Source organism: Protomyctophum parallelum, assembly GCF_964188405.1.
Source record: "Protomyctophum parallelum genome assembly, chromosome: 15".
Lineage (NCBI taxonomy): Eukaryota > Metazoa > Chordata > Actinopteri > Myctophiformes > Myctophidae > Protomyctophum > Protomyctophum parallelum.
In genome coordinates, this window is record NC_139710.1 from 21,781,043 (window position 1) to 21,806,233 (window position 25,191).

General features: G+C 40.4%; 1 protein-coding gene across 2 annotated transcripts in view; it reads right to left on the minus strand.

Moving 5' to 3' along the window:
• slc4a4a (solute carrier family 4 member 4a) overlaps positions 1-24,514 on the minus strand; it is an 83,527-nt gene extending 59,013 nt beyond the window's left edge. The window contains exons 1-4 of one of the 2 annotated variants that reach the window (XM_083784563.1): positions 24,384-24,514; positions 23,987-24,092; positions 19,134-19,207; positions 10,072-10,245 (exon numbers count right to left, since the gene is read on the minus strand). In XM_083784563.1, coding sequence (XP_083640689.1) covers positions 10,072-10,245; positions 19,134-19,207; positions 23,987-24,009 — 271 coding nt within the window. In that variant the 5' untranslated portion in view covers positions 24,010-24,092; positions 24,384-24,514. Of the gene's footprint in view, positions 1-10,071; positions 10,246-19,133; positions 19,226-23,986; positions 24,093-24,383 lie in introns of those variants that run through there. The other variant, XM_083784562.1, reaches the window with a different exon arrangement.
• Between the last annotated feature and the right edge of the window lie 677 nt (positions 24,515-25,191).

Sequence of the window (25,191 nt, forward strand, 5' to 3'; positions counted from 1 at the left end):
GAAAACAAAAACAAAAAGACGATGGCTAACTGCTTAGTATGTAAGATTATCTATTCACAACTGCAAACCAAGGCTCTACAGCAGGTGCTTAATTAAAACAGCTCAGCACATCACCAACACTTAGCTCGCCAGTTTAGCTTGGGACCTTTATACCTAGATTCTGGCATGTTTTCTCAATCACCATCAACAAAGGTCAGGGTTGGCATCTACAGTATCTGCCTCATGGCCAACTCTACACAGCCTTAGTGCGAAGGTTTTTTTTTATTATGAGCAATGAGTGATTGATTCAAAAACATTGCATTCATAACTAATTCTCTAATCACAGGAATAAAAATCACACCCGTGTGAAGTGAGGGACGCAAATATATTAAAGTCTAACTCATGTTGATATGGTGATGTAATGCCAACACAAACATTAAACGCCATTAACAATAAAGAGACAATATGACGTAATGAAGTACATTATGATGTAAATTTTCCCTTCATTGTCAATGGCGTTTACAAAACAAACATTGCACTAAAGACAAACATTAAACCTGTGTATAGGAGGGGCTCAAAAAGACATGCTAGATACATGATCACTATCATAGATTACATATCTATGGTGATTGGGACAGCTGGGAGGCGGCCTGGCAGTATCAGGGCCAGGGGGTACAGGTCTGGGAGCTTAGTTTCATGTAGGATGGGCCAAACGCCAGAAGGGTGCTTCTTGGCTGAAAACAACATTTTGACAAATTTGGAAAGGTTTTGAAAATAGGGATGCCAGGGTTAATCATTGTTAACATGTTTTTAATTAATTCTACATTTAAGTCTACATTTCCCAAAAGGAAGTTCAGTCTGACCAACTACAGGAATAAAACATCCCCACCAGCCATGACAATGAAGAGCTATTGAAGTTTGTGAAAATATGAATATTCAAAATATGGCTGTGCGTACACATTTAGATCCTATGTTGACATTTGTAATGAAGTGGTAATACCCCAGAGGGAGATTGATAATAAAACATCCCATAGCTCAATTTATCAGGGTTTAATTTCCTTCAAACGTCCACAGGGAAATAACAAACATATTAAAACATAAAGCCCTGCATCATGCAAGAGTATAGTATCATCTAATGTAGTAATGTCACATACATATACGCTCAGTGTCTCTTATACCTAAAGTCTTTCTTGATCGACTCACTTCAGTAGTCAGATACGGTAACCATAACATGGGTTACATCATTCTTGATCATCTTCCAAGTAGGAAAAGGAGGTGAGAATGATTCATTATCATATCATCATTAGAGGTGAAGTGACCTTGTGGAAGCGATAACGATGACAGGATCATTAGTCAAAATAACCTGCTTTCACTGCTGGAAGAGGATCAGTAATAGTTTAGACCATGTTTTAGTCCAGTTTACTATCCTATATACGTTGGTTATTGTTCTCATGTTCTTGTTATCAAGATTAGTTTTTTGAGTGGTGCAACAGTACAGTACAGTACAGTACAGTACAGTACAGTACAGTACAGTACAGTACAGTACAGTACAGTACAGTACAGTACAGTACAGTACAGTACAGTACAGTAGAGGGACCCCCTGGGGACCCCCACACAGTAACTCTGTCATTTCTCAACCGTTTCGGATGTTTTTTTGGCTGTATTTTGGCTGTTAATGTGGGTCCTGGGGAGTCACCAAATGCATTTTTTGGTCTCGAGCTGAAAGCCTGTGATATCATATCATACTATAATTCAGTCAATGTCTGAATGAATGAATGAATGTCTGTCTGAATGAATGTCAGAAACACCGGCGTATCTCCTCATTGCCTGCACCAATCGCTCCCACTTTTCACACAGGCATTGACCATAATAATATGGAGGTCTTAACGGAGCCATTTTTTCAATAACATTAATAATGAATTTATTAGTGAATAAAAACCCGTTTATTTGTCCGTGGTCTATCTCCGACCGAGCCACACTATTAGCACACATCTCTCCATGCCAAAAAAAATCTGCACGCTCCCAGAATCCAGCTAGGCTACATTTTACCGACGCAACTGTCATATTTACTGTACAGATATTGTTTTTACATCACCCATTTATATGAAATAATAATCCAACCGCACCCAGGGCGCAGTACCCCCCGCGGCCACAAGGGGGTTACTGAACAAATCACGTGTCACCAGTGTCACCAGTGAAATGCATGTTGGGACGGACACAGATTAATACAGGGACACAGTTTCCGGCGCAACATTCCCCTTGCATTCTCCAACGCACTTCCCCTTTTTCACAGTTCACACCGCCCCCAGGCAGGCATCAGACCTATGCATCAGACCCACACGAGGAAAACAACTCGGACCAACGAACACTCCACCTTAGTAACAGTAGCCTACGCATCGACACAATTACTACATACAACAAACAACATGCCACGAAGAAAACGACCATCACTTTCACTTTCTGGGAGCTGCGATACAAAGCGTAAGCGTCTCACTCACGCTGCTGCCCCTGCCAACAACAACCAGTCCACCACTAAGCAACAGGTATATACATACATAAATGCAATTACTACACTACTAACATGACAATGACTGTTTGAGACTTTCAGTTCTATGTATGACTATGATGTACTGTTTTTCCATTTCCAGTGAACAAGTCTATATTAAAGCAATTCTTCCTCAAAATACATATATCAATAATATGATCTATTACATCACATTACCCACACTGTACATTTGGGAATACCTGTGCGACAGCCCATACTTTCTGTGCTGCATGTCAAACTGGGGTCTTTCATACTTTTCAAATGGGGGTCTGTGGTCTAATAAGTGTACATTTTACAGTCCTTGCCATGAAAACATTTCCCTACCATGCATTTATAATTTTATACAAATATTTTCATGTTATAGTGCTGTTTTTATTCACACAAAAAAGACACAAATATATTATAATGAACAGCAATTAAATATATTTATGGGGGGCAATAGTCCATACAACGGGTAAGGACTATGTATATTAATACAATAAACAAGCAAAAGGGTATTGCCTGACCATGGATCACACCAAAGGACCTGCAACATGACTGAGGAACACTTCCACTTCAAATCATACTTATCCAAATGATTATTCATCTTAAAGGATAACCTCTCCAAAGCAGCCACAATACCAAGCTATCAATACTTATGATGGCATTTTCTTGCAAAAGAAACTACAGTAGCCTACTAATTAGCCTACTTTTGTGCCCAACCTAACTTCCCAAGACCATCTGTAAACAATTCCCCGTTCCCCCCTATCAGTAATGTGATCTATTACAACACATTACCCACACTGAACATCATTTGCTGTTCATATATTCAGAACGGGTAAGGACTAGTACTGTATAAAGTATTAAACTAGAAATGCACTCTGTTGAGGTTCCAACAGAGTAGGCCTACAGAGGCCTACAGAGCACGCAAGTACTGCTACTAACTAATGTCTATTACAACCGCTGTTCTAAATCCTTAGGACTAAATCCTTATTGACCATGTACCTACCTGAAGCGTACCTTAGTTATGTCACCATCAACAGCCAATAAGGGACCACCATTCTTACCGACATACAAACATACATACATACATACATACATACATACATACACACGTGATTTTTGAAGGGACAGACAGTAGGCTGACAGGAAACGGGAGAGAGATGGGGGATGACATGCAGTAAAGGCCGTGTCGGGTCCGGGAGTCGAACCCGCGGCACACTGCGACTGGATTACCAGTCCGGTGCCCAGACCGTTACGCTACGGCCTGGGCCCATACACACGTGATTAAGTAATTAACTGGCACACTCGGCATTTCAGCAGATCTCCTACACCCCCTGGGTCTGCCCAGCTACCCAACCCCATGCTGTAATAAGAATAGCTATCGAAGTAATATTCAAAATCTACTTTGAATCTACCTAGAAAAGGGGAAAGAAAAATAAATGCTGCTTGACTAGGAGGTTAGGAAACTGGTTCTCAAAGTGGGGTCCAGAGACCTCCGGAGGTCCTTAAAGGGCTTCCAAGCGGTCCCCAGCAAAATGAGTTGATATAGCATCACAATCAGTTTAACCACTTAAGCACTATTTTATACTTACAGAAGGCTATTCAAAAATAGGCGATCTGCAAGCAAAAACAAATCTTCTCTTCTGGAAGTCTCTGGAACATCATCTTTTCAGGTGGGGAGAGGGGGGGTCCATGGTCAAATTTGGGGGCAATTTGGGGGTCCTTGACGTAAAAATGTTCGAGAACGACTGAGTCAGGATATGCAGTCCCTGCCGTGTCCATCTGACCAAACAAGAGGATTTTTTTAGGCCAGACAGCAGACAAGGCCGTCCCCTGGGGGCACGCACATTTCTCAGACAGAGAGAGAGGGACAAGGAGGGCAGAGAACAACAGAAAGAAGGTACAGTACATGCTTGCGTGCCAGGCTCCTCACACTGCAGCTGCTCTCAGACAGACCTCTGGCTTGCCTCTGGCCTATTCACAGGGGGCTTGTTGCCTCTGCTGGAGTTAAACCTAAACCTTTAGTTTGATTTTATGGAGCTTTTTAAAGGACAACTTTAGTTTTTTTCAACCAAGGTTGATGTTTTACGTTGTTATTGGAGAAAGTTAGTTTTTTCGTTTTAACGATTTTAGCTATGTTTGACAGGGGGCTGGGGCATTCGAACAAGTGGCTAAAGTAAATATATATATATTTTACAAAGTTTTACGGTGATTTATTTATTATTACTTACTATAGTACTGTCCTACTAGACCCCAGGAAATTACATCTGGCCACAGTAGTTGTTTTCTGTGTCTGAACGAACAACTGACTACTGACTACTAGGGGGCTGCCATACTGTGTGTATAGGCTCAATATGTCAGGTTTGTCACCTCCCCCTTCACATTAAATAGATTCCGTGATCTTTTGTGGCCAGATGTAATTTCCTGGGGTCTAGTAAGGCTATTGTAAATAATAATAAAGAAATCGCTGTAAAAGTTCGTCAAAAATACATATTTAGCCCAGGCCGTAGCGTAACGGTCTGGGCACCGGACTGGTAATCCAGTCGCAGTGTGCCGCGGGTTCGACTCCCGGACCCGACACGGCCTTTACTGCATGTCATCCCCCCATCTCTCTCCCGTTTCCTGTCAGCCTACTGTCTGTCCCTTCAAAAATCAATAAAAGGCGTAAGCCGCAAAAAAATATCTAAAAAAAAAAAAAAAAAAAAATACATATTTAGCCACTTGTTTAAATGCTGTCAAAAATAGCTAAAATCGTTAAAATGAAAGAAAGCAGCAAATGAAAAAAAATTCATTCATTTATTTTCTCTGATAACAACCTAAAACATGAACCTTGGTTGAAAAACAAAGTTGTCCTTTAATGTGGTTGTTGTCATTGCTATTCTGTTTAAAGAATCAAAGAAGAAAAAGGACCAAGGGTTTTCTCTCCTGACAATAATACATTATATCGGGGTGCCCGCTGGCCTAGTGGTCCAGGCACATGCCACATATAGGCTCTGGCCTGACAGAGCGTCACGTGCTCGAGTCCTGTTCATGGTGTCCTTTGCTGCCTGTCTCTCTCTCCCTCTTTCATGTATATCTTCACTGTCTGTAACTATCAATAAAGGCACAAAAGCCAAAAACAAATCTTTAAAAAGAATTAATAATAATAATACATTATATCGCGTGTGTGTGTGTGTGTGTGTGTGTATGTGAGTGTGCGTGCGTGTGTGCGTGCGTGCGTGCGTGCGTGTGTGTGTGTGTGTGTGTGTAATGACTGCCCTACCTCGCCATAGAAACCGACAGTGACGTTATGTGACAGAATAGCCCTGCCTGACGCCTAGAAGCCTTAATCTGTCCTTGATCAGTAGCTGATTGGTTTCCAGTGCCAGAGACCAGTGTGGTCACATTTGGGGCTCGGCCCTGCCTGAATACCTAATAATATTATTCAGCCTAAAGCCTAATGTCTCTCTTGGACAAGGGGTGATTCCCATTTGACTGAGTGACAGATGTTTGGTTTCCAATCCAGGAGGTTTCACTAACTGATGAGTGATGACATAAAGGAACCCTGTCCCACATGATAAAAGCAAACAAACTGTTTTTTTTAACCACATGAACATCGATTGTAAATCGCCTATTTTGGATGAAGACATTTGATGCAGAGGGACCAATACCCCTAGGGGACCCCGGTCAGTGAATTATACAGGGTTATCGTTGAGACGATACAATATCTCCACGATATGCCTTTTCACAGATATCTTACATGTTGTGATAGAGTGAATGCACATTCTATGATTTGCAGTTCTATATCTTAATTTATACTTCTGTAGATACTTCATTCGCCAAAAATAAGTGTTTTGGTCTAAATGTTCTCTTACTCTTACTTTTTCTTTCATTTATTTTTATTTTCGCATGAAATAATATCGTGTATCGTGATACTGCTTGAGAAAATATTGTGATATTATATTTTTCCATATCGCCCACCCCTAACAGTGTATGTTTTCCTGTTTGTGTTGTAATTACAGTTCTTTGGTGCACGCCGTGCACTCCATTAACACCATTGCTTTTCCATGACAATCTTTTACATAACATCAACAGCATTTACACTACGTTACCCCTATGGACCGCAGTGTCTCAGTGTGGACTGTAAATAAAATATGGTGCCAACAGAAGCACTGTTTCCATGAATGGAGAAATACAACCGAGGCCATCATCAAACCCTGATTTGTAAGGTGTCTATTACCTCAACAGCTCCACAGCTTTTTACTACCAGTTAAACCCTATACAGCTCAGTGGCCTTGTGGTTAGAGTGTCCGCCCTGAGACTGGGAGGTCGGGGTTTGTTCCCCGGCCGGGTCATACCAAAGACTCTAAAAATGGACCCAACTGCCTCCCTGCTTGACACTCAGCATCAAGGGTTGGATTGGGGGTAAATCCCTGCGACATACTAGCGTCATGTCCAGGGGGTGAACTTGTACATCAAGCTGCCTCACGCTACAGAAACAGGAGATAGGCTCCTGCCCTATGGGCCTCATGGCTCGGCAAGGCTACTTACTTACTTAAACCCTATACACTTATCCAGAATCAGCAGCAATGCAACTCATGAAACAATGCAGCAATATGCAAATCAGCTGTTTTTGCCAAATGTTTTGCTTATGTTTGCTGAATGTTTGTCAGCTGTTGACATGACATGCACAGAGTAGAGATTCTAGGATCCAAGTGGTTAATTATATTGGGGCGATAATAAACAGCAATGCTTTATCTTTAGCGTTCGAGTTATAATCATCGACAGCAAACATTACGATTATGGGATCAAGTGAAACCAAGTAAAACACTCATTCAAGCCTTCACTCCCTCATTTTACCCACGTGCTCATGCATGCATGCACAACATGGTGCAGTGGTGCACCCACCCTGGCAGGGTGAACAGTGGTGCACCCACCCTGGCAGGGTGAACAATGGTGCACCCACCCTGGCAGGGTGAACAGTGGTGCACCCACCCTGGCAGGGTGAACAATGGTGCACCCACCCAGGCAGGGTGAACAGTGGTGCACCCACCCTGGCAGGGTGAACAGTGGTGCATCCACCCTGGCAGGGTGAACAATGGTGCACCCACCCTGACAGGGTGAACAATGGTGCATCCACCCTGGCAGGGTGAACAATGGTGCACCCACCCTGGCAAAAACCCACACATCCAAAAATGGACTTCAAGAATCTATGAAGTGAAGACCCCAACCACCACAGTGCATGTTGTACGCACAGTAACATTGTCAGTGTGAGCAGTGGTTCTCAAAGTGGGGTCCAGGGACACTATAGCGTTAAAGGGATTGTGACATAAAAAAAAAGTTTTGGAATTGTTCTTATTTTTTTTTAGGTTTTCTAATCTCAATTGCACCCAAAAAACATGAACTTTTTACATTCAGTAGATTTTCTGTGATCTGGGGTTTTCTGGCTCAAACAGGTGCTCTGATTTGCCGGCAGTAAGTGATGTAAGACCCTGTTTTCACTGTGTTGCCTGTTTTCATTGTAGCTCAAAAGGCTTCCAAACCCCAAAGAAAACTTCAGACCACAGAAAATCCACTGAATGTTCAAAGTTCAGGTTTTTTGGGTGTAATTGAGGTCATAAAACCTAAAAGAAAAAAGAAAAAGAAAAATAAATGAAAATGGATGTCATAAAACCTTTAACACCCAGCACTTCGCTGTGCAGCGTTCGACCCACTTCTGCACGCCCTTCCCTTGACTTATAGTCCATTGCCTGAGCCAAGGTCAACGCATTATCCAGGGCACACACGGGATCACTGGGCATGCCCCTCCCCCAACCCCCTACCACCAGGACCTACATGACTCCAGGGTCTTGCAGACACACACACACACACACACACACACACACACACACATGCATGCGCATACGCACTATGCACACACACATACTGTGCTAGGGATGCAACTATTGATTATTTACTTAGCTATTATTCAATAAATAACTTGGTTAATCGGATAATCGATTAAGCATTAACTTATACTTTGCCATACAAGTGTGGCGTGAACAAATTGTGAAAATAGCAGGTCTACAAGATCACACAATCCATTGTAAGATTATAGATCAACTATTTTCTATATTTTTTACTTGCTTGTAAATTACATGCCCAAAATAGGGATCAATTCCGAATAGATTATTGTATTAATCTATTGAATATAAATTAGGCCTACTGCTTACAATCAATTAAATTAGTTAGATTTAGTGTTGCACCCCTAACTCACACTCACTCACACACACACATGCATGCATGCACGCACGCACGTGGGTGTGTGTGTGTGTGTGTGTGTGGTGAGAACAACTTTATAATATAACTGTCCTGTAATTATAGTTTTAGTGAAGTCTGTCTTGGAGAGACGTGGTGTTAAGTAGAACCTATATAGAACCCATGTCGCAGCACTATTATAGCTGCCGTTGTGGCGGTTTGAAGAAGTAATAATAACAGTTGGATTGCACTGTCATTCCACTTCCCACGGCACACAGTTTGGGACATATGACATGTAAGTCCGGAACCAGACAAAGGAACAGTTTGATTATTATTATTTTTTAATGTTGAGTTAACCATTTGTAACTCTGAGAGACTCTCATTATTACACCCTTTGTTAAATGAACTCTCGTACTAGTTTGTTGTGAATGGCCCCAAACAATGACGCAACAGCAGCCAACTACATTATATGTAGTACATGTGGGTACAAACATGCCCGTGCGGAACCCACAGGCTAGCACAAAGTCACATGCTCTCACACACGTGCACAGTGAAATCCTGTCCTGTGTTCATACATTTGTAACTCAGAGAGTATACAAATGTCCATAAAGGTCCATTTGGTTATAGTCTCAGAGTTAAAGGTGGTGATAACAAAAAACAAAAAGTTTAATGTTAAGTTCTATATTGTGATTTGTGATGATAGTAATCATCGCTATAGAATGTAAAGTATCCCTATCTATCCAGCTCTTTAGTAAACAGAAAATACATCTCAGGTGAGTTACACATTTCAGTGATTTCAGCCATTCAGGAGAGAGAACCCACTATAAATTCCCGTTTCAATTTTGCATGCTCATCTATTTGTTTCATAACATCCTCTAACCGTTTTATCTTGCATGAGTTCTCTCTCCCAATTTATCCTGTCCTGAAAATATTTTCTGTTTAGAGACGTCTGAAGAGACGGGGAGAACCCTGTCACTGAACAAACACTCAGCAGCAAAGATTACAATCAGAATATCGAGCTACTTAACACTTATTCCAAAATCACTATACAGCACCATTACAAAAACCACTCAGGATTTTACTGCGTTCCCTTTCACTCTGACACCCATATCATCGGTCAGTTCACTCCTATCTGAACGCCCATTACTTCCACACCAAATCCTCACCCCTGTCTGTCCAAACAAACTCGTCACTTGGTCGAGGGAAGCGTGGCTATTTCCTGCCACTAAGTGGAGTCAGAAAAGTCCCCTGGGTGACAGTAAGTCGCGCGAGGCGTTTTCCGTTTCCTGGGAGAGAGAGGGGGGGTTATCAGACTAATCGGCCCTGACGTGGGCTGCGTCGGTACTCACTGAGAGGTTTGAGGATGCTGCTGGCCTCGTCGTTGTTTTCTGCATCCGACTTGTCATAGGCGTTCTCCATCAACCTCTCCTTTCTGTCCTTGTGGCCCCCCGCTTTCCGGCGATGACGTCGCCGCCGGCGGTAGCTCTTGGGCACGTGCACGCCAATGTAAATGGTGTGGTGTCCTGTTCAGGGGAGGGTGGAGAAAGGAACAGTGAGGTTATCACACTCACATACACACGCACGCTGTGTCATTACATTTGTTGCCCAAACAATGGGTTTCCCATTGTTATGGGTCGTGAGTAAATGTCCCTTTTTTAACGTTTCTAGAGGTTCTGACACAGTCAGCATGCCATATTTGGGTGTAGCTGCAGTGGGAACTCCATATATGGTTATGTCTGCGTCATGGTGAACTCTTTATTGAACTCTATTATGTGTCTGTCTGAGTGCGTCGTAGTGAAGTCTATATAACTCAACTCAACTACGGTACATTTTTATTTATAGAGCACATTTTAAATGACTGAAGGCCAACCAGAGTGCTATACAACGCAGCAGGAGAAACAATGATGCAAAATGATGTACAGTTCTAGCACATGCAACAATTGAAAAACTGGTTAAAATATACATGGCAGAAAAAGAATGAGGTGAAATCAATGGTATTGAGAGTATCAAATTGAAGGATGGAGTGCAGTGATTATTTTTATTTTTTCCAGTCTATCATGTGTTTATGAGGTACTTCATTAGACCCCTTGGTGTGGTTTTTATGTGCAATGATTTCTTCCCTTGGTATTTAGGGTTTCTTCCTGGAGGCTGAAACCTTGACAGTCAAACGTGCCAATGAAAAAAAACAGTGATATAGTGACATCACAATATCCCCTCCCCTAACCCCTCTCCTAACCCCTCCCCCTTTATCATACAACAACAGCTGTGGGTGCTGCTTCAGTTCAGGTGGATCACCACCCTTCACCACTCACCAGGCAAACCGGGTATACTGGTGGGCGTGTTCACATAAAAACATAATTTTAACAAATACTGTAGGCCTACACTTTCTGTTCTTTTTTTGGGGGGCGGCTATTCATATTCAGAGTTCATAGTTAACTCTATATATGGTTATGTCTGAGTGGTATTGAATTCTATATTATATCTAAGTCATAGTGAAATTAATCTCTCAAGAACAGATTTTGAGCTATCTATTGGGGTCTGCTCCAGAGGCAAATTCAAAGGAAACAAACAGCAGAGGGCGCTGTTTTTCCTTGTTTTGCCGATGGGTTCCCACTTCCCAGATCGTAGTGAACTCAGATATCATATTACCCACCCTTTAGCCAATTTTAATATAGGAAGAAAACAAAATCATGCTCTGAGGTCCACATTGCCAATGACGAAAAATAATTCAGATTATTTTCCCAGATTGCATTGTTGGTTGTATTCACGCCCCATAACTAAGGTGTCGATGATCATGGTTACACATGACATTTTATGTTTTGAGTGAATAAAATTAGATTACACAGGCATTTTTACTTCCGGTTCATGGGCCGGGAGTTTCTGGTTTTCAAAATAAGAGTATGTATGCACTGGAAAAAGACTGTGGCATTCGCGGAATAATGAATGAATGAATTAATTAATAGAGACAGTCAATGAGTTAAGAGATAGTGAAAATGGCAGACCCTCATTTGGTTCTTAACTATCAATCAATCATTTAGCTGAGGACCCTGTGGGCGTCCTTGAACATGACTTTGAGAACCTACAGTAGCATTAAGTCAGTCCTTCATCGACCGGTAACACCATTTTTTGTCAGTGGTGGAAAGTAACTAAGTACAATTTTGAGATATTTGTACTGTAATTGAGTATTTCCAATTTCCAATACTGTTATTTGTACTTATTTGTATCTCAGAGGCAAATATTGTACTTTTACTCCACTACATTTATTGAAAACTTAGTTACAACTTACTTTGATTTATTGATTCACTACGCTTGTATTGTCATTTTATTTTAATTGTACAGCAATTTGTATCTGCCTTGTTTTCCTTTTTCTTGTATTTTATTGCATTAATAAAATGTACTTACTTACTTACTTTGATTATTATTACAAAACACATATAAAACACTTCAGCCCTATACATTTTGGCCATTTGAAAATAGCCGATCTACAAGCTCACAAAAAAATGCGAAATGGGACATTGTGCATAGTGACTACTTTTGGTATACTTTAACTAAGTACATTTTGATGCCAAAGCTTTCATATTTTTATTCAAGAATGTTCCACCACTGCACAATTGTTTCAGGTGAACTTTGACACAAGACTCTGTGTACCGACTTGAAGGATGACGTAGGTTAATGACAGCACAAGATGAGGGCCCTAAACATCTACACAGACGACGTGTGCATGATATAGAGTAACACTGTTTACATGATATTTTCATCTTTTTATGTTTTATTTTGTAAATCAAGCCACTACTTCATCGTACCGTGCAAAAGTAGTGACAGGCTCACGCACTCACAACATGTGTTCTAAGCTTGTACATCTGCTATTTTTTTAAGTAAAAGGGTGTCACAGTGTGTCTACTACTTTGGACACATTCAAACAAAGGTATGTTTTCCCCCTGAAAAGTAACGGTTTTGGACATTACACCTGACAGCGACGATATACTGCAATGATGGCATTTCTCAATACAATGAAACCAGATTTTTTTCATCACGTGGCCCCAGGAATACAACCAAATGAGAGAAAGACTTGTGGGTTCTGGGCTGTAGAATTTGCAGTACACTGTCAAACTAAATATTTGGAGTGGAAAAGATGTAGCAGGTAGCAGTGAAGTCTTCACGACTACTTGCAGGCCTCCACAGTTGTGGAAAATAAGTATTCTTATTTTCAAGTACTGTAATATTTTAAGGCAGCTTTATTTGACTGTAGTATGTCCATTTTTTAATACTTTATACTTCTACTTCACTACATGGGGAAATATTTATTGCTTACTTACTATTTGATCGCTTTATTTACTTTGCTCACAAGCTTGTAGATCTGTTATTTAAAAAAATATATATGAGTACTTTTAACGTGGTACTACTATATTTTGCACTTTTATTTAGTACTTTTTTGTACCTTTACTCAATTGAAAATTTTGAATACAGGCATACTTGTAACAGATTATTTGTTTGTAATGCTACTTTTACTTTTTACTTGTTCTTTCTTTTTTTTTAAGTGAGTACTTCCAGCATCGTATCACTGCTCAGACCCAGCAGGACCAGCGCTCTCACACATCGCTGGTTGGCTTGGGGTCACTAAGAACAAGCAGACTGGACTGTTTCATAATACACACAACAGCCATGCTTCACCGCCTTCACTCCAACAATGTGTATACATTCTGAAAACTCTTGGTTATTTATTTATTTATTTGTTTATGTATTATGATAAAATCATACCAAACCATACTCAAAATAAAAGTATTGTCTTTTTTGGTTTTGTTTTTGTAAGGTGACCAGTCACAGCTCCCCCCCCCCCCCACCCACCCTTTGGGTCCCCCAAGGATATTACTTCAATTTCCCCCCACGTGGAATTGTCTTTACGTAATAGGGTTTCAGCTGTGCAACCAAGACCAGCTGACAATGCTGGTTCATAAACCAGTTGAATGGTTGCTGTGGATAAAGGGTCACACTGGCAGTGAAACATTGTTTAGCTATTTGCTTGAAAAACTGCTAGCTTTATGGTGATTGTAATCACTGACAAGCAGGATACAATACACCAAAACAAACAAATTTTATAATAATTATTATTATTATAATAATAATTGTTTTAGCAGTTCTTCTTAGCTCTGTTAAAACGGTTCAGTTAGATAATTTTGCAGACCCTTGAGCCTTTTACTGTTGTTTTGTATTGCCATTATCAAGCGTGTCAAGAATGAGGATTAACATAGACAGCATGTGTAGATGGTAATGATTATTCAAGAATCACAATTCAGTGGCTGTTACTTTTTACCGGCAATCTGTGTGCATGCAAGTACTGCATGTTTCTGATGATTAGAACTATACTAATTTTATTCTCAGTGTAGACATCAGCAGCTGTCCTGTACAAAGGCTCCATGATATCAGTGTAAAATGATGCCCTTTGAAGGGACTCTGGGAAGCTCTGGACCACACACTGCACATGACACTACCAGGATGCGGCTGAGCCCCTCAAAACAACAGACAATGATACTGTATCCATCTAAGCACAACGGCACTCTTTATTCACTTCCATCACAAACACAATGCCCTGTGTTTGGGGGTTCATCTAAATTCACTGACGTTGACGGACCTTTGGTGAGCATCTAGAAAAGATGCAAAACCCTGAACAATTTGAGGAAAGGGAACAACAGAAGTGAATCTAATTTGATTTCATAAAGTATTTTTTTATACGATACTCAGAGATTCTTTGGCCTGAGAGTTGCGTAGGTTATCTATCGACCGACCGACCGACCGACCGACCGACCGACCGACAGACAGACAGACAGACAGACAGACAGTCAGACACACAGGCATACTGTAGCCAGCCAGACAGACAGACAGACAGACAGACAGACAGACAGACAGACAGACAGACAGACAGACAGACAGACAGACAGACAGACAGACAGACAGACAGACAGACAGACAGACATGCACACACAGACGGAGACAGATAGTTGGAGACAGAACCAGCACAACCCACAACCCTACTTTTGGTTCAACAAAACATGGCACGTTTACAGTGTTTATGCCATAACATAAAAACACCAGATCAATCGTGCATGATTGATGCACTGCCTGCACTGGCAAAGTCATGTAGGCTACTCAAGGAACATTTAGGCTTACTTTGCAGTAAGCTCAATGGAGAGGCGACATTTACAGTAATTACGCCAAATGAAATTAGTGAATTGAGTTGGTTCTGCCCGTGAGTTTCTCCACAGACTGTAAATGGGTCATTGAGGACTTTTACTGTGACGCTGTTGGGTCTGAAACACAAAATGTTCTCCAAGATAATGACTGGGTATCGTCAGCGTGACCTTTTTACTGGTTGCCAAGTCATTCTCAATTCAAAGTCATTCTTAATGTAGCCCATACACAGTAAAGTCCTTGGGCCATTTTTACACTCGCACATAAATTAACAGAACACTGTGTATTTTTGCTGTGGGGGAGAGATTACACTACAGATTATATTTTCTCAGCATGGTAGACATTGATGGGTAATAAAGATTAACGTTTAAAATGCTTTTGGACTTTAAAAAGCAAAAGAAATAAGCCCAAGTAGCCTACTGCATGTTGTACAGATACAGTAGGTGCAACAATAACTGACCCAAATGATACACTACTGGAGTGATAGATATGACGAGAGAGAGAGAGAGAGAGAGAGAGAGAGAGAGAAAAGAGTGATGGATGAGGAAACAAAAACTAATCGAGGGAGCTGGAAAGTAAGATTTGCGTACTGCCAGTAACAGCTTTGTTAAAAGACTTCCGCTTCTTTCTCGTTTGGAAGAGGAACTTCTATTGGAGAATGAGATCACAGCCTTGTGTTTGCTGGGAGGTTTGTTTAGTTCGATGGATTGCTGCGAAGCAGCGACGCCGATGCCAGTTTCCCCAGTAACCAGGCCACTGGAAATGACCCAGGCCAATGGGGAAGGTGCATGGCAACTTGCCACACAGTGCCCACAGCATGCTAATAGTGTTGTGGCTTTTAACTACTGTTAGATTGGGAGGGAGGGAGGGAGGGAGGGAGGGAGAGAGAGAGAGACAGAGAGAGAGAGGGAGAGGGAGAGGGAGAGAGAGAGAGAGAGAGAGGTGAGCAAGGTGCAAATTGTTTTAATTTTTTTCTACCATTCAGTAACTTTTTTCTACCCCAGAATGAACTATAGTATTTTGGGTGGTCTTTTCTGACAGATATGGAAGATGCACATCTCAACCTATTGGACTGTAAAATGTCATTTTAGTAGTATACAGTATATATCAGCATACATTTATTTACAGACTATACAGACAGACAATTTTCCAAATCATATGGTGGTTTGTTTGATTTTCAAGGAAGCCATTGGATTCAGTTAATTTCAGTATGGTATGTAAATCAACTTGAAGACAGAGTTGTGTGTTTTTTTGTCAAAGTTTAGTTGTTGCTGTGTTTTAATCAACTGATCTGAAAAGTCTTGCTGGAAATAGTCCATGAAGAAAAGAGAATATTTAGCAAAAAATGTTCGGTGAAGTATAAATGACTTTGGCAAAAATGTGTATGCAAAATCTGAAAATAAAGACAGTAATGGAAAAAGGTACTGCCTATGTTTATGCATGACATAGCTGTGAATAGAGCACCGGTATGGTCCTTTAAGAATGCTATTGCTTTCATATGTCATGTCTTCAGCAATGTCTTCAGTTCACAAAACACACATGGCCTGCATGCTGTGCTCTCCCTTGACAATCTGTGACAGGTCAGGTGAGTCAGCCATGCATGAATCCATCTACTGCACTACTGAGTATTATCACCATAGCTCTGGGGCATGATTCAAATACCCAAAGATTAGCTGATAACGTCTGAACACTGTTCGGGACAATATCACAGGCTAATCAGTGTCAAATATATAATATAGTATATAATATAATAGTCTGATCAAGCACAAGGCTCCCGTAGCCAAGCGATAAGAGATCTCCACCATGTCTGTACATCTAAATTCGCTAAAACTGAGTGAATTTAGTTTTTCCCAGACATAGCAGTATGTGCAGATCTCTGGTCATCTGCAGCTACATGAGACTAGTCAAACACTAGCAGGCCTGTCCCTTGCACAATGTGAGAAAAGTAAAGTACTGTACTGTACTTTCTTTTTCCTTGTTTTTGTTATCAGGCTTTCCTTCAGTCAACATATCTGCTTGGGGTCAGCACAATGAGGGACTGAACAAGAGTGAGTCTCCAAGGAGATGTAGCCAGCAACCTGGCTTCAAAAGCCCCCGGCCACACTCGCACGCACGCACGCACGCACGCACGCACGCACACACACACACACACACACACACACACACACACACACACACACACACATTGAGGGCGCTAGGACACTGCTTACTTGCAGGAGGTGAGAGATATTACCGCAGGGTTCAGGGTAAGGTGAATAGTTAAAGGCAGCTGATAAAAGAACACTTCCGTCTTGAGGATGGCTACTAACTACTAAGGGTTACATACTCAAAAATATAAAATACCAGAGGAGGATGTTTTAACCTCTAGGTCCAAGAGGTGAACATTTTTAATCTCTATCCGAGTGGGTCAGAGTATGATTTTGAATACCGGGAGTTTAAAAATATATAATAATAATAATAATTAAAGAAAAAAGAAAACAGATTGAGATCATTTGATATCTGATCTGTGATCACAGAGTTGGCTCAGCAAACTGTGTCAATAATAAACTTTGATAAGTGGGTTTGATTGATCAAATAATATCACACACATAATAACACCAAAAATCTATATGTGATCCACTCGGATAGGGGATACAAGTTTTTAACTCTTGGGCCCGTGATTAGCTCTTGATATAAGGACTAAAACTGTCTGCATTTCTACACACCCCTTTACGTAAGTGCTTTACAATGTGTGTGTGTTACAATTACATTCACGCATACATTCACACATGGGGATAGTGGAGGAAACCTTGAAAGGCACCACCCTCATCATCTTACTCAAGCAGTGTCTTTGCTTGACACAAAGCTAAGCAGGGCAGGGGGGTCGAACCAGGGAACTGCATTTACAGTGTTTTTACAGTGTCGTAGTTTTTTTTTTTTTTTTACATGGCTAATGTTTGTAAACATTGGAGTAAAACATACCTACAGTATATTTTAATATCTAAGTTAAAAACACAATTTCACAGCAGGTGTCAGCTTTTTCTCTATGAGAACTATAAATATACAGTGTATGCTTTTAAATGGTTGTAAGTTTGCATGAGGTTTACTCCTGACCTGTTGTGAGTTGGCAGAATAAGTTAACCACTTTCAACTTGGTGTCCCTATATTGGACATGTCAGTTGAGTATAGGCGAGAAATCTTCAAAAATATAAACAATTAAGCTCACAGGGTAGTGTCATGATGCGATACAGTGTGAGCTTGAAAATGGGCTGTTTTTGCTACTTGTACAGTAGGTACAAAATAGGGCTTAAGTAGCCATTTTTGCGTAAAAATGTTGTTGTTGTTGGAGAAGTTAGAGAAATAAACACACGTAGAACTCCTAATTATGTTCTGAATAAACTATCTAAAAGCTCACAATGCGTAACACTTTGACGCACCATTATGTCATGAGGTGATGCATTGAGTCTACAAAACATGCCTAAGATATGGACGCCGATAATTAGTAATTAATTAGATAATTAATCATTTTTGTACAGTTGTATATTATATATTGTGTAAATTGCAATAATATGTGTGGTTGTCACAAAATCTTAAGACACATCTGGACTCAAGGCACAATAACTACTGACATAGAGGAAGTGCATTGAAATCTGGTATGAACCCATTTCTGAATACTTTGTCCATCATGGACTTGAGCTGATATTGTGCCTAGTCTCTTTTCATACCATGTCCATCTCCTCAAATTGGCTTACGTAATTAAATATGTAAATACGTTTATAAAAATAAAACAAAAATTACAGGACAGTGTTGTAGATAAAGAGTGTGGGTTTTGAAGGAAACTTTAACCTTTCAATTCACTTTTCTGGAACACTTTAGTGACAGACTTACATTATACCTGCGTTGAGTGATCCCTGAACCCAGATGAAAATAATAAACATCTCAGCACTGCTACTATCTCCAGAGCTGTAGGTTATATACTGTATATATACAGTATTAGCAGCAGAATTATTACAAGAATGTTTTTCACTTCAGTACCGCATATGCTTGGAGTTTTCTTTGTTGTTTAATTTCTATTTCTCCTGGGCTTAGATCTGTACCTCATAAACTGCAGGATGTCTGAACGATATGAAGGCATGAGGTGCTTGTGGCTTAGAGACACGGCGCCGTAATTATTCCTCAATGGGGAGGGACGGGCGTGCATACAACAACAAGTGAATTGTAATAGGTGGGAAGGGAGTGCTCTTACCTTCTACCTCCTCCTCATCGCAGACGTGCTTGACGAAGGATGCCCCACGGTCCAGCACGGCCTCGTCCTCCATCCTATAGTAGTAGAAGAGAAAGAATGACTGCTCACACTTTTGCTCCCGTGACAGAGTGGAAGTGGAGCCATAGCTCTTGGGCTGGTTCACCTGCAGCGTGTTAGGACTGGGACTTAGTCTGGTACTGCTGGAGATGCTCATTTCCACCCATTAAAGAATCATTGACACGGTACACCACACAACAACAGACTTGCTATGGGGGAAGACCACCCAATGTGTGACAACGCTTGTGGTCCCGCAGTGGGTCAATGTGGCGTAGCCTGTAGGTATGCTGTGACGTAGGTAATCCGGTGCTGGGGCAGTGAGGAGTGAGGCAGGAGTGGGCGGCCTCCGTCTTTCCTCTAATTGATTGTGATGGGCGGGAGTGACAGGCCGGTTGTGTACAAATCATCCAACTGACAGGCAGCGTGCAAGTCTGCTTGCAGCTAATGTGAAACAAAATTAGCTTTATTCATAATAGAAAACACCACCTAAACGTAGAGTTGGTCAGTCAGTTATTGTTTTGTTCATTTGAAAGGAACCACGTATATACTATACACACACCATGTGTGTGTACACACACACACCCACACACACACACACACACCCACACACACACACAGACACACACACACACACACACACACACACACACACACACACACACACACCCACACACACACACACACACACACCCCCACACACACACACACACACACACACACACACCAAGCTACTCCATCTGGTCAGTAATTCACCTAAGATACAAGTGGGGCATCACATGTCTGTCTGTCTACTCATCCGCCCTTACAGGATTACACCAGCTTTGTGACAACATGCCAGCACATAACCGGCCTGTGTGCACATGTCTTCAATCTCCTTCAGCATAAAGCCATCATGTTGCCTCACGTTCTTAGCAGTAATGACATTTTCAAATTGAGATGTAGTTACGCTGGCTTATACTGCGTGTGTATTTTCCTGAAATACAGTATCAAGGCAGTATGTTCAGCTGTTTATGGTTTGTTTTCATTCAACTTTGGACCAGATTTAGCACATTTGTCCTTCAAACACAGGAATGTAAAACAGTGATAAAACTGCTATCCGTACTGAATGGTTCCATAAAGTTATTACTCGGTTTAGGCAGATTATTTCTTCAGATTACAACAGATATTTCTCTAGACTAAGCTTCCCTTCCTTTTGGAATTCTCATTCAATCAACCAGACAGTCTAAATATTTGTAAAACAGTGATAAAACTGCTATCCATACTGCATAGGTTCCATAAAGTTATTACTCGGTTTAGGCAGATTATTTCTGCAGATTACAACAGATATTTCTCTAGACTAAGCTTCCCTTCCTTTTGGAATTGTCATTCAATCAACAAGACAGACTACGTATTTGAAAATGTTAAAATGTGTAAGAATAAATATGGCAAAGAATTCAACTACATGGCAACAGGCCAGCTGCAGGGTTTGTAAAGTACATTTGTAATGGGGCTTCATTACATTACCGTCCGATTACTATTACTATTATTGTTGCTAGAAATGTTGACAGTGAATCTAATCTCCTTGTTCGTTGGTCAAATTTTCAATGACTGAAGCTCATTCAGGAGTTATACCAGTTATTAATTAGCATAACCAATTAGAAGCGGGTGCAAAAGCACAATCCTCGGAGTTGGAATTTCCTTCAGCATCATTAAAGTTTATATATATATATATATATATATATATATATATAATATATATATATATATTTACACCACATCTGCACCACATCTGCAGACAGTGACAAGCAATGAAGACAAATCAAGGTCCGCTATTACTACTAATGTTATTAACTAGTTCCAATAGCCCTTCATTACCTCTAGGATCAGATTATGATGAAGAAAAATCATATTAACCTCATAGAGTATAATCCCACAGTACATCCACACAGGCCAATTGACCATATGCAGACCGCGTCCAATGCCGTCCATCTTACCAGCAAGGTGCTAACTAGGTGCAACTTCCATTGACAGCCCATTCATTCAAACAGAAAAGTCCTATCTAATTGTATTAAACAACGTCAAACTCACCAACATTGCACCTGTACACAAAGCTTGAATTACGGTATCCTTTTTCTATCTGCAAAGTGTTTATTTCATAAGAATCCACTGTATGAGCTACTTCCAGTCAAGAAATTTGCACATAATGCAGGAGGCATCAGGAGGTTGCTTTACTGATAACGAGCGCTTCCAAACTCTGATACTTAGAAAAACATTATCTGCAAGGAATTTCTTGACAGGAAGTAGCTCATAACATGCCTACGGTGGATTTTTATGAAACAAACACTTTGCAGATAGAAAGAGGATAATTCAAGCTTTTTGTACAGGTGCAATGTTGGTGAGTTTGACGTTGGTTAATATAATTGATAGAACTTTTCCGTTTGGGTGAATGGGCTGTCAATGGGAAGTAGCACCTAGTTAGCACCTTGCTGGCAAAATGGATGCGGTCTGCATAATGGTCAATTGCATTGTGAGCAGGTACTGTGTAAACAACAGTGTTACTTTACATACAATTAAAAGCTGCAGTCCATAACTTATTTGTATGAACAAAACATAAATTTAATCCAATATGTATGGTAGAGAATGTCATAACTAGCCTTATTCATACTGTATTTGTAATAGCGTCGGTCATATAAGACTAAAAAGTTAACCTCATGGCTTAAATCAACATGTTAAAACAAAAACAAATACTCCAGCTGAGTTAACTGATTACCTAACCATTTGATAAAGTCAAGCTATGGTCTGGAGAAATGGACTTGATTAACACTACATATTGTGGCAACAGCCAGAGGCTGGGGTGTTCCTAGAACTCTCCTCACTTCCTCTGTTGCCACCTACTGCATGAAACCACCATGGACATAACAGTACAAATTCCACTAAACCTTTAGTTAAGAGTTAGACAACCATGCACACACACGGCATGGCACATATCCATACACCACACTTAGACTGGCATGCAGTTTGTTGCATGATTCTCAGATGTACACACAGTAAAAAATGATGATGTATATATATATATATATATATATATACACACACACATATAATTTTATTTTTTAAGTGTATAAATATAAAAATAATTACACTCTCTGATTTACAAATGGATAAATGAACGCTGAATATTTTACTGTGTACAGAGTTTAATACATTACAGTGAACTAATTCAACATTTTAAAGTTTATGTACGTGCTGGTGATAAACAGAAGTCTTTTACAATATTAAAACTGTAGGCTATTACTGTACACTGCACATACAAAAGAAAAACATTTAAATTTTGCGTTCACGTGCATCGCCTACTACTATCTGTCACTTTATAGATAGCTTATCTATGACTCAGTACTAGTGCTCTATGCTGTGATCTCCATACACACTATCAGTGAGGAGAAGAGTTTGTTGTATGTAATCACGTGAATACAGCCATGAAAAACTGCAACGTAAAAACATCAAACAGCCTAGTGTAGACCCTATACTGACATGACGTGATGTAGTGATATTATGAGTCTACGAGTAGCCTACTACAGGCTGCAAATCCCGCCTATAACCTCCAACATACCAATATTTTTCAAAGATTACCGTAATTTATGGACTATACTATGATGACACTTGATATCAAATGTTTTTTTTTACTTCTGAGGATTGACCGCATGGGGTAATTCCCATATTTGTTATGTGATAGGCACAGGGCTATTTAGCCACCTGACTAGTTTCACGGCTAAAGTTATCAGCCTTTATCCCAGGTGAAATTTAAAAAAGCAATGCTGAGTTTTGGTGATTATCAACCATACAGCCTCTAAATGTAACCAACCACTACTTCTGCTAGATGAATGGAAGTCACAGGGATATTGTATATTTAACATGATTCAGCCATAAATGACTTCCCACTTAACATCAGAAGGGGAAGGTTTTTTCGGAGAGTTTTATGATGATTAAAGAGGTCATTATCCTAGCAATACGATTAGTATATAGAACAGCTTTATTGTTAGACTAAAAGTCGTTCTATATGCTGTAGCCTATGTACTACAACTTTGACCTCCTTTAATAGACTTTTAATAGAATGTTTCTCTGTTCTCCATGCACCTTCAAAGTAAGTAGCCTAGGTGAAGTTGTGCCAAAAACAACTACTCTGGTTTCACCAAAGAAATATCAAATGAGGTTCTGATGAACCCCAGGTTAAAGAACGGTCAAATACAAAATAAATGTTATTAAATTCAGGCAAATATTGAGAGAGGACAGTGGTGTTGTTTGTACAACGTTCAAAAAGAGAACACATTGCGGCCAAGAAGCTGACAACTCCCTAGAGTTGTCATTGAAACTAGATAACATTTATCTGAAGGCATGACACTGTACAAGCTTCCAGTCTGCAGTCTTGACTCAAACTACTGTTGTTGATGTCTTGTTAAAAAGTATTTTTTACAGCTTGTTTCAACCATTACATCATGTGTAGCCAATGTAGCCAATGTAGACACATTTTATGAACCTTTACCTCCTACAGTACCACCACCACACCCACCTTCGTTAACATTACAGTAGGCCTATAGGCCTATGAAACAAACTTGCCTTTCTGGACATTCTCAGACGGTCAATGTTAATGTTGTGATACTTGTTCTACTTGTTAATGGACCTTTTCCCCTGCAATGCATGTTGTCTGTTGTCTCCAAACAAATAATAATAGAATAATCCGTTTCGACATGTGTGCTCTTCTACACCAAAATACTAATAATTCTAATCTATTAAAAACAGCACGAATTCGTGCCACTTACTTCTTGGTGGCGGCGGCGCTCATGTCTTCAGGTTGCTGGTTTGATCAATCTCCTTACAGAATGTGAATAGAGCGGATCAGCGCAGAGGAGCGTGCTGATGTTTGACCTGCGGAGTGGAATATGTCACATCAGTTTTACTCTTACTCATAGACAGTCAGGGGGAGATCCATCATACTCCGTTAATTATCAATTTAGAGTCCAATTTGGTCGCATTTGTTTACTATTAAATTAGCAATGACGAATTTACAGAGAAAGTTAAACCGAAATAACATTTAGGGGAAAGACTAAATATAGCCTAAAAACGGAATGCATGCATATACAAATCAACAGTAGCATACTTAAAAGAGTTAACCTGTCGGCTGCTGCCAGGTGGAATTGGAAAACTGTAGCCACTTACCACTAATTATTTGGCTGTTGTCTCCGTCGTGTCGGTCTCATGAGTCATGTAGGTAGGCTGGGTAGTAAGTTTGTGTCGCTCCTGCAGGCTTGCATGTTTCTCCACTATCTGACTGGAAGACCGTCCTTTTGTTAGCGTCACACCTCCTCGAGTGGGAGGTCAAAGTATTGAAGGATCACCATCAGACCCGATACTACATCGAGAGCCTTCACTCTCTTGCGCAATTCCCCATAGCTACTTTTTTTATTATGTCTACTAGCTGGCTGTTTGGATAGACTTAGACTTATACGTCATTATGAATGTATGACACCTGGGGCCGGGTTCTACTTTTACTAAAGCTGGCAGGTGTGGAATCAAGAGATCCCAGCGTTCTTTTTTCTTTATAGAAATGTTATGGATGTTCGCTTTATGTCCACTTTATTTACTTCTTTAAGCCTACCATTGAGATGGGAAATTTGATTCTACAGCGACATCTTATGGATGTTACAGCTAATTGTGTTCTTTATCTCTGAAATCAGCTCGAGGAAAGTAGGCTAAAATGAAATCAGTTTCTGCGTAGGCAGTTTCTGGGTAGGCTGAACTGGGTAGCCTAATTTTACATCTGGGGGTCTGAGACCCCAGATGTAAAACTAGGCTATAGCCTAGTTTTGGCTATATTTTAGGCTATAGCCTAGTTTTGGGGTCCAATGTCCTGCAGGGACCGGTCAGTGAGGAAGATTAGCCATAATCTTATAATAATAAGACCCGTATAGTCTATTATTATTATTATTATTATTATTATTATTATTATTATTATAGTCAGTGCCAA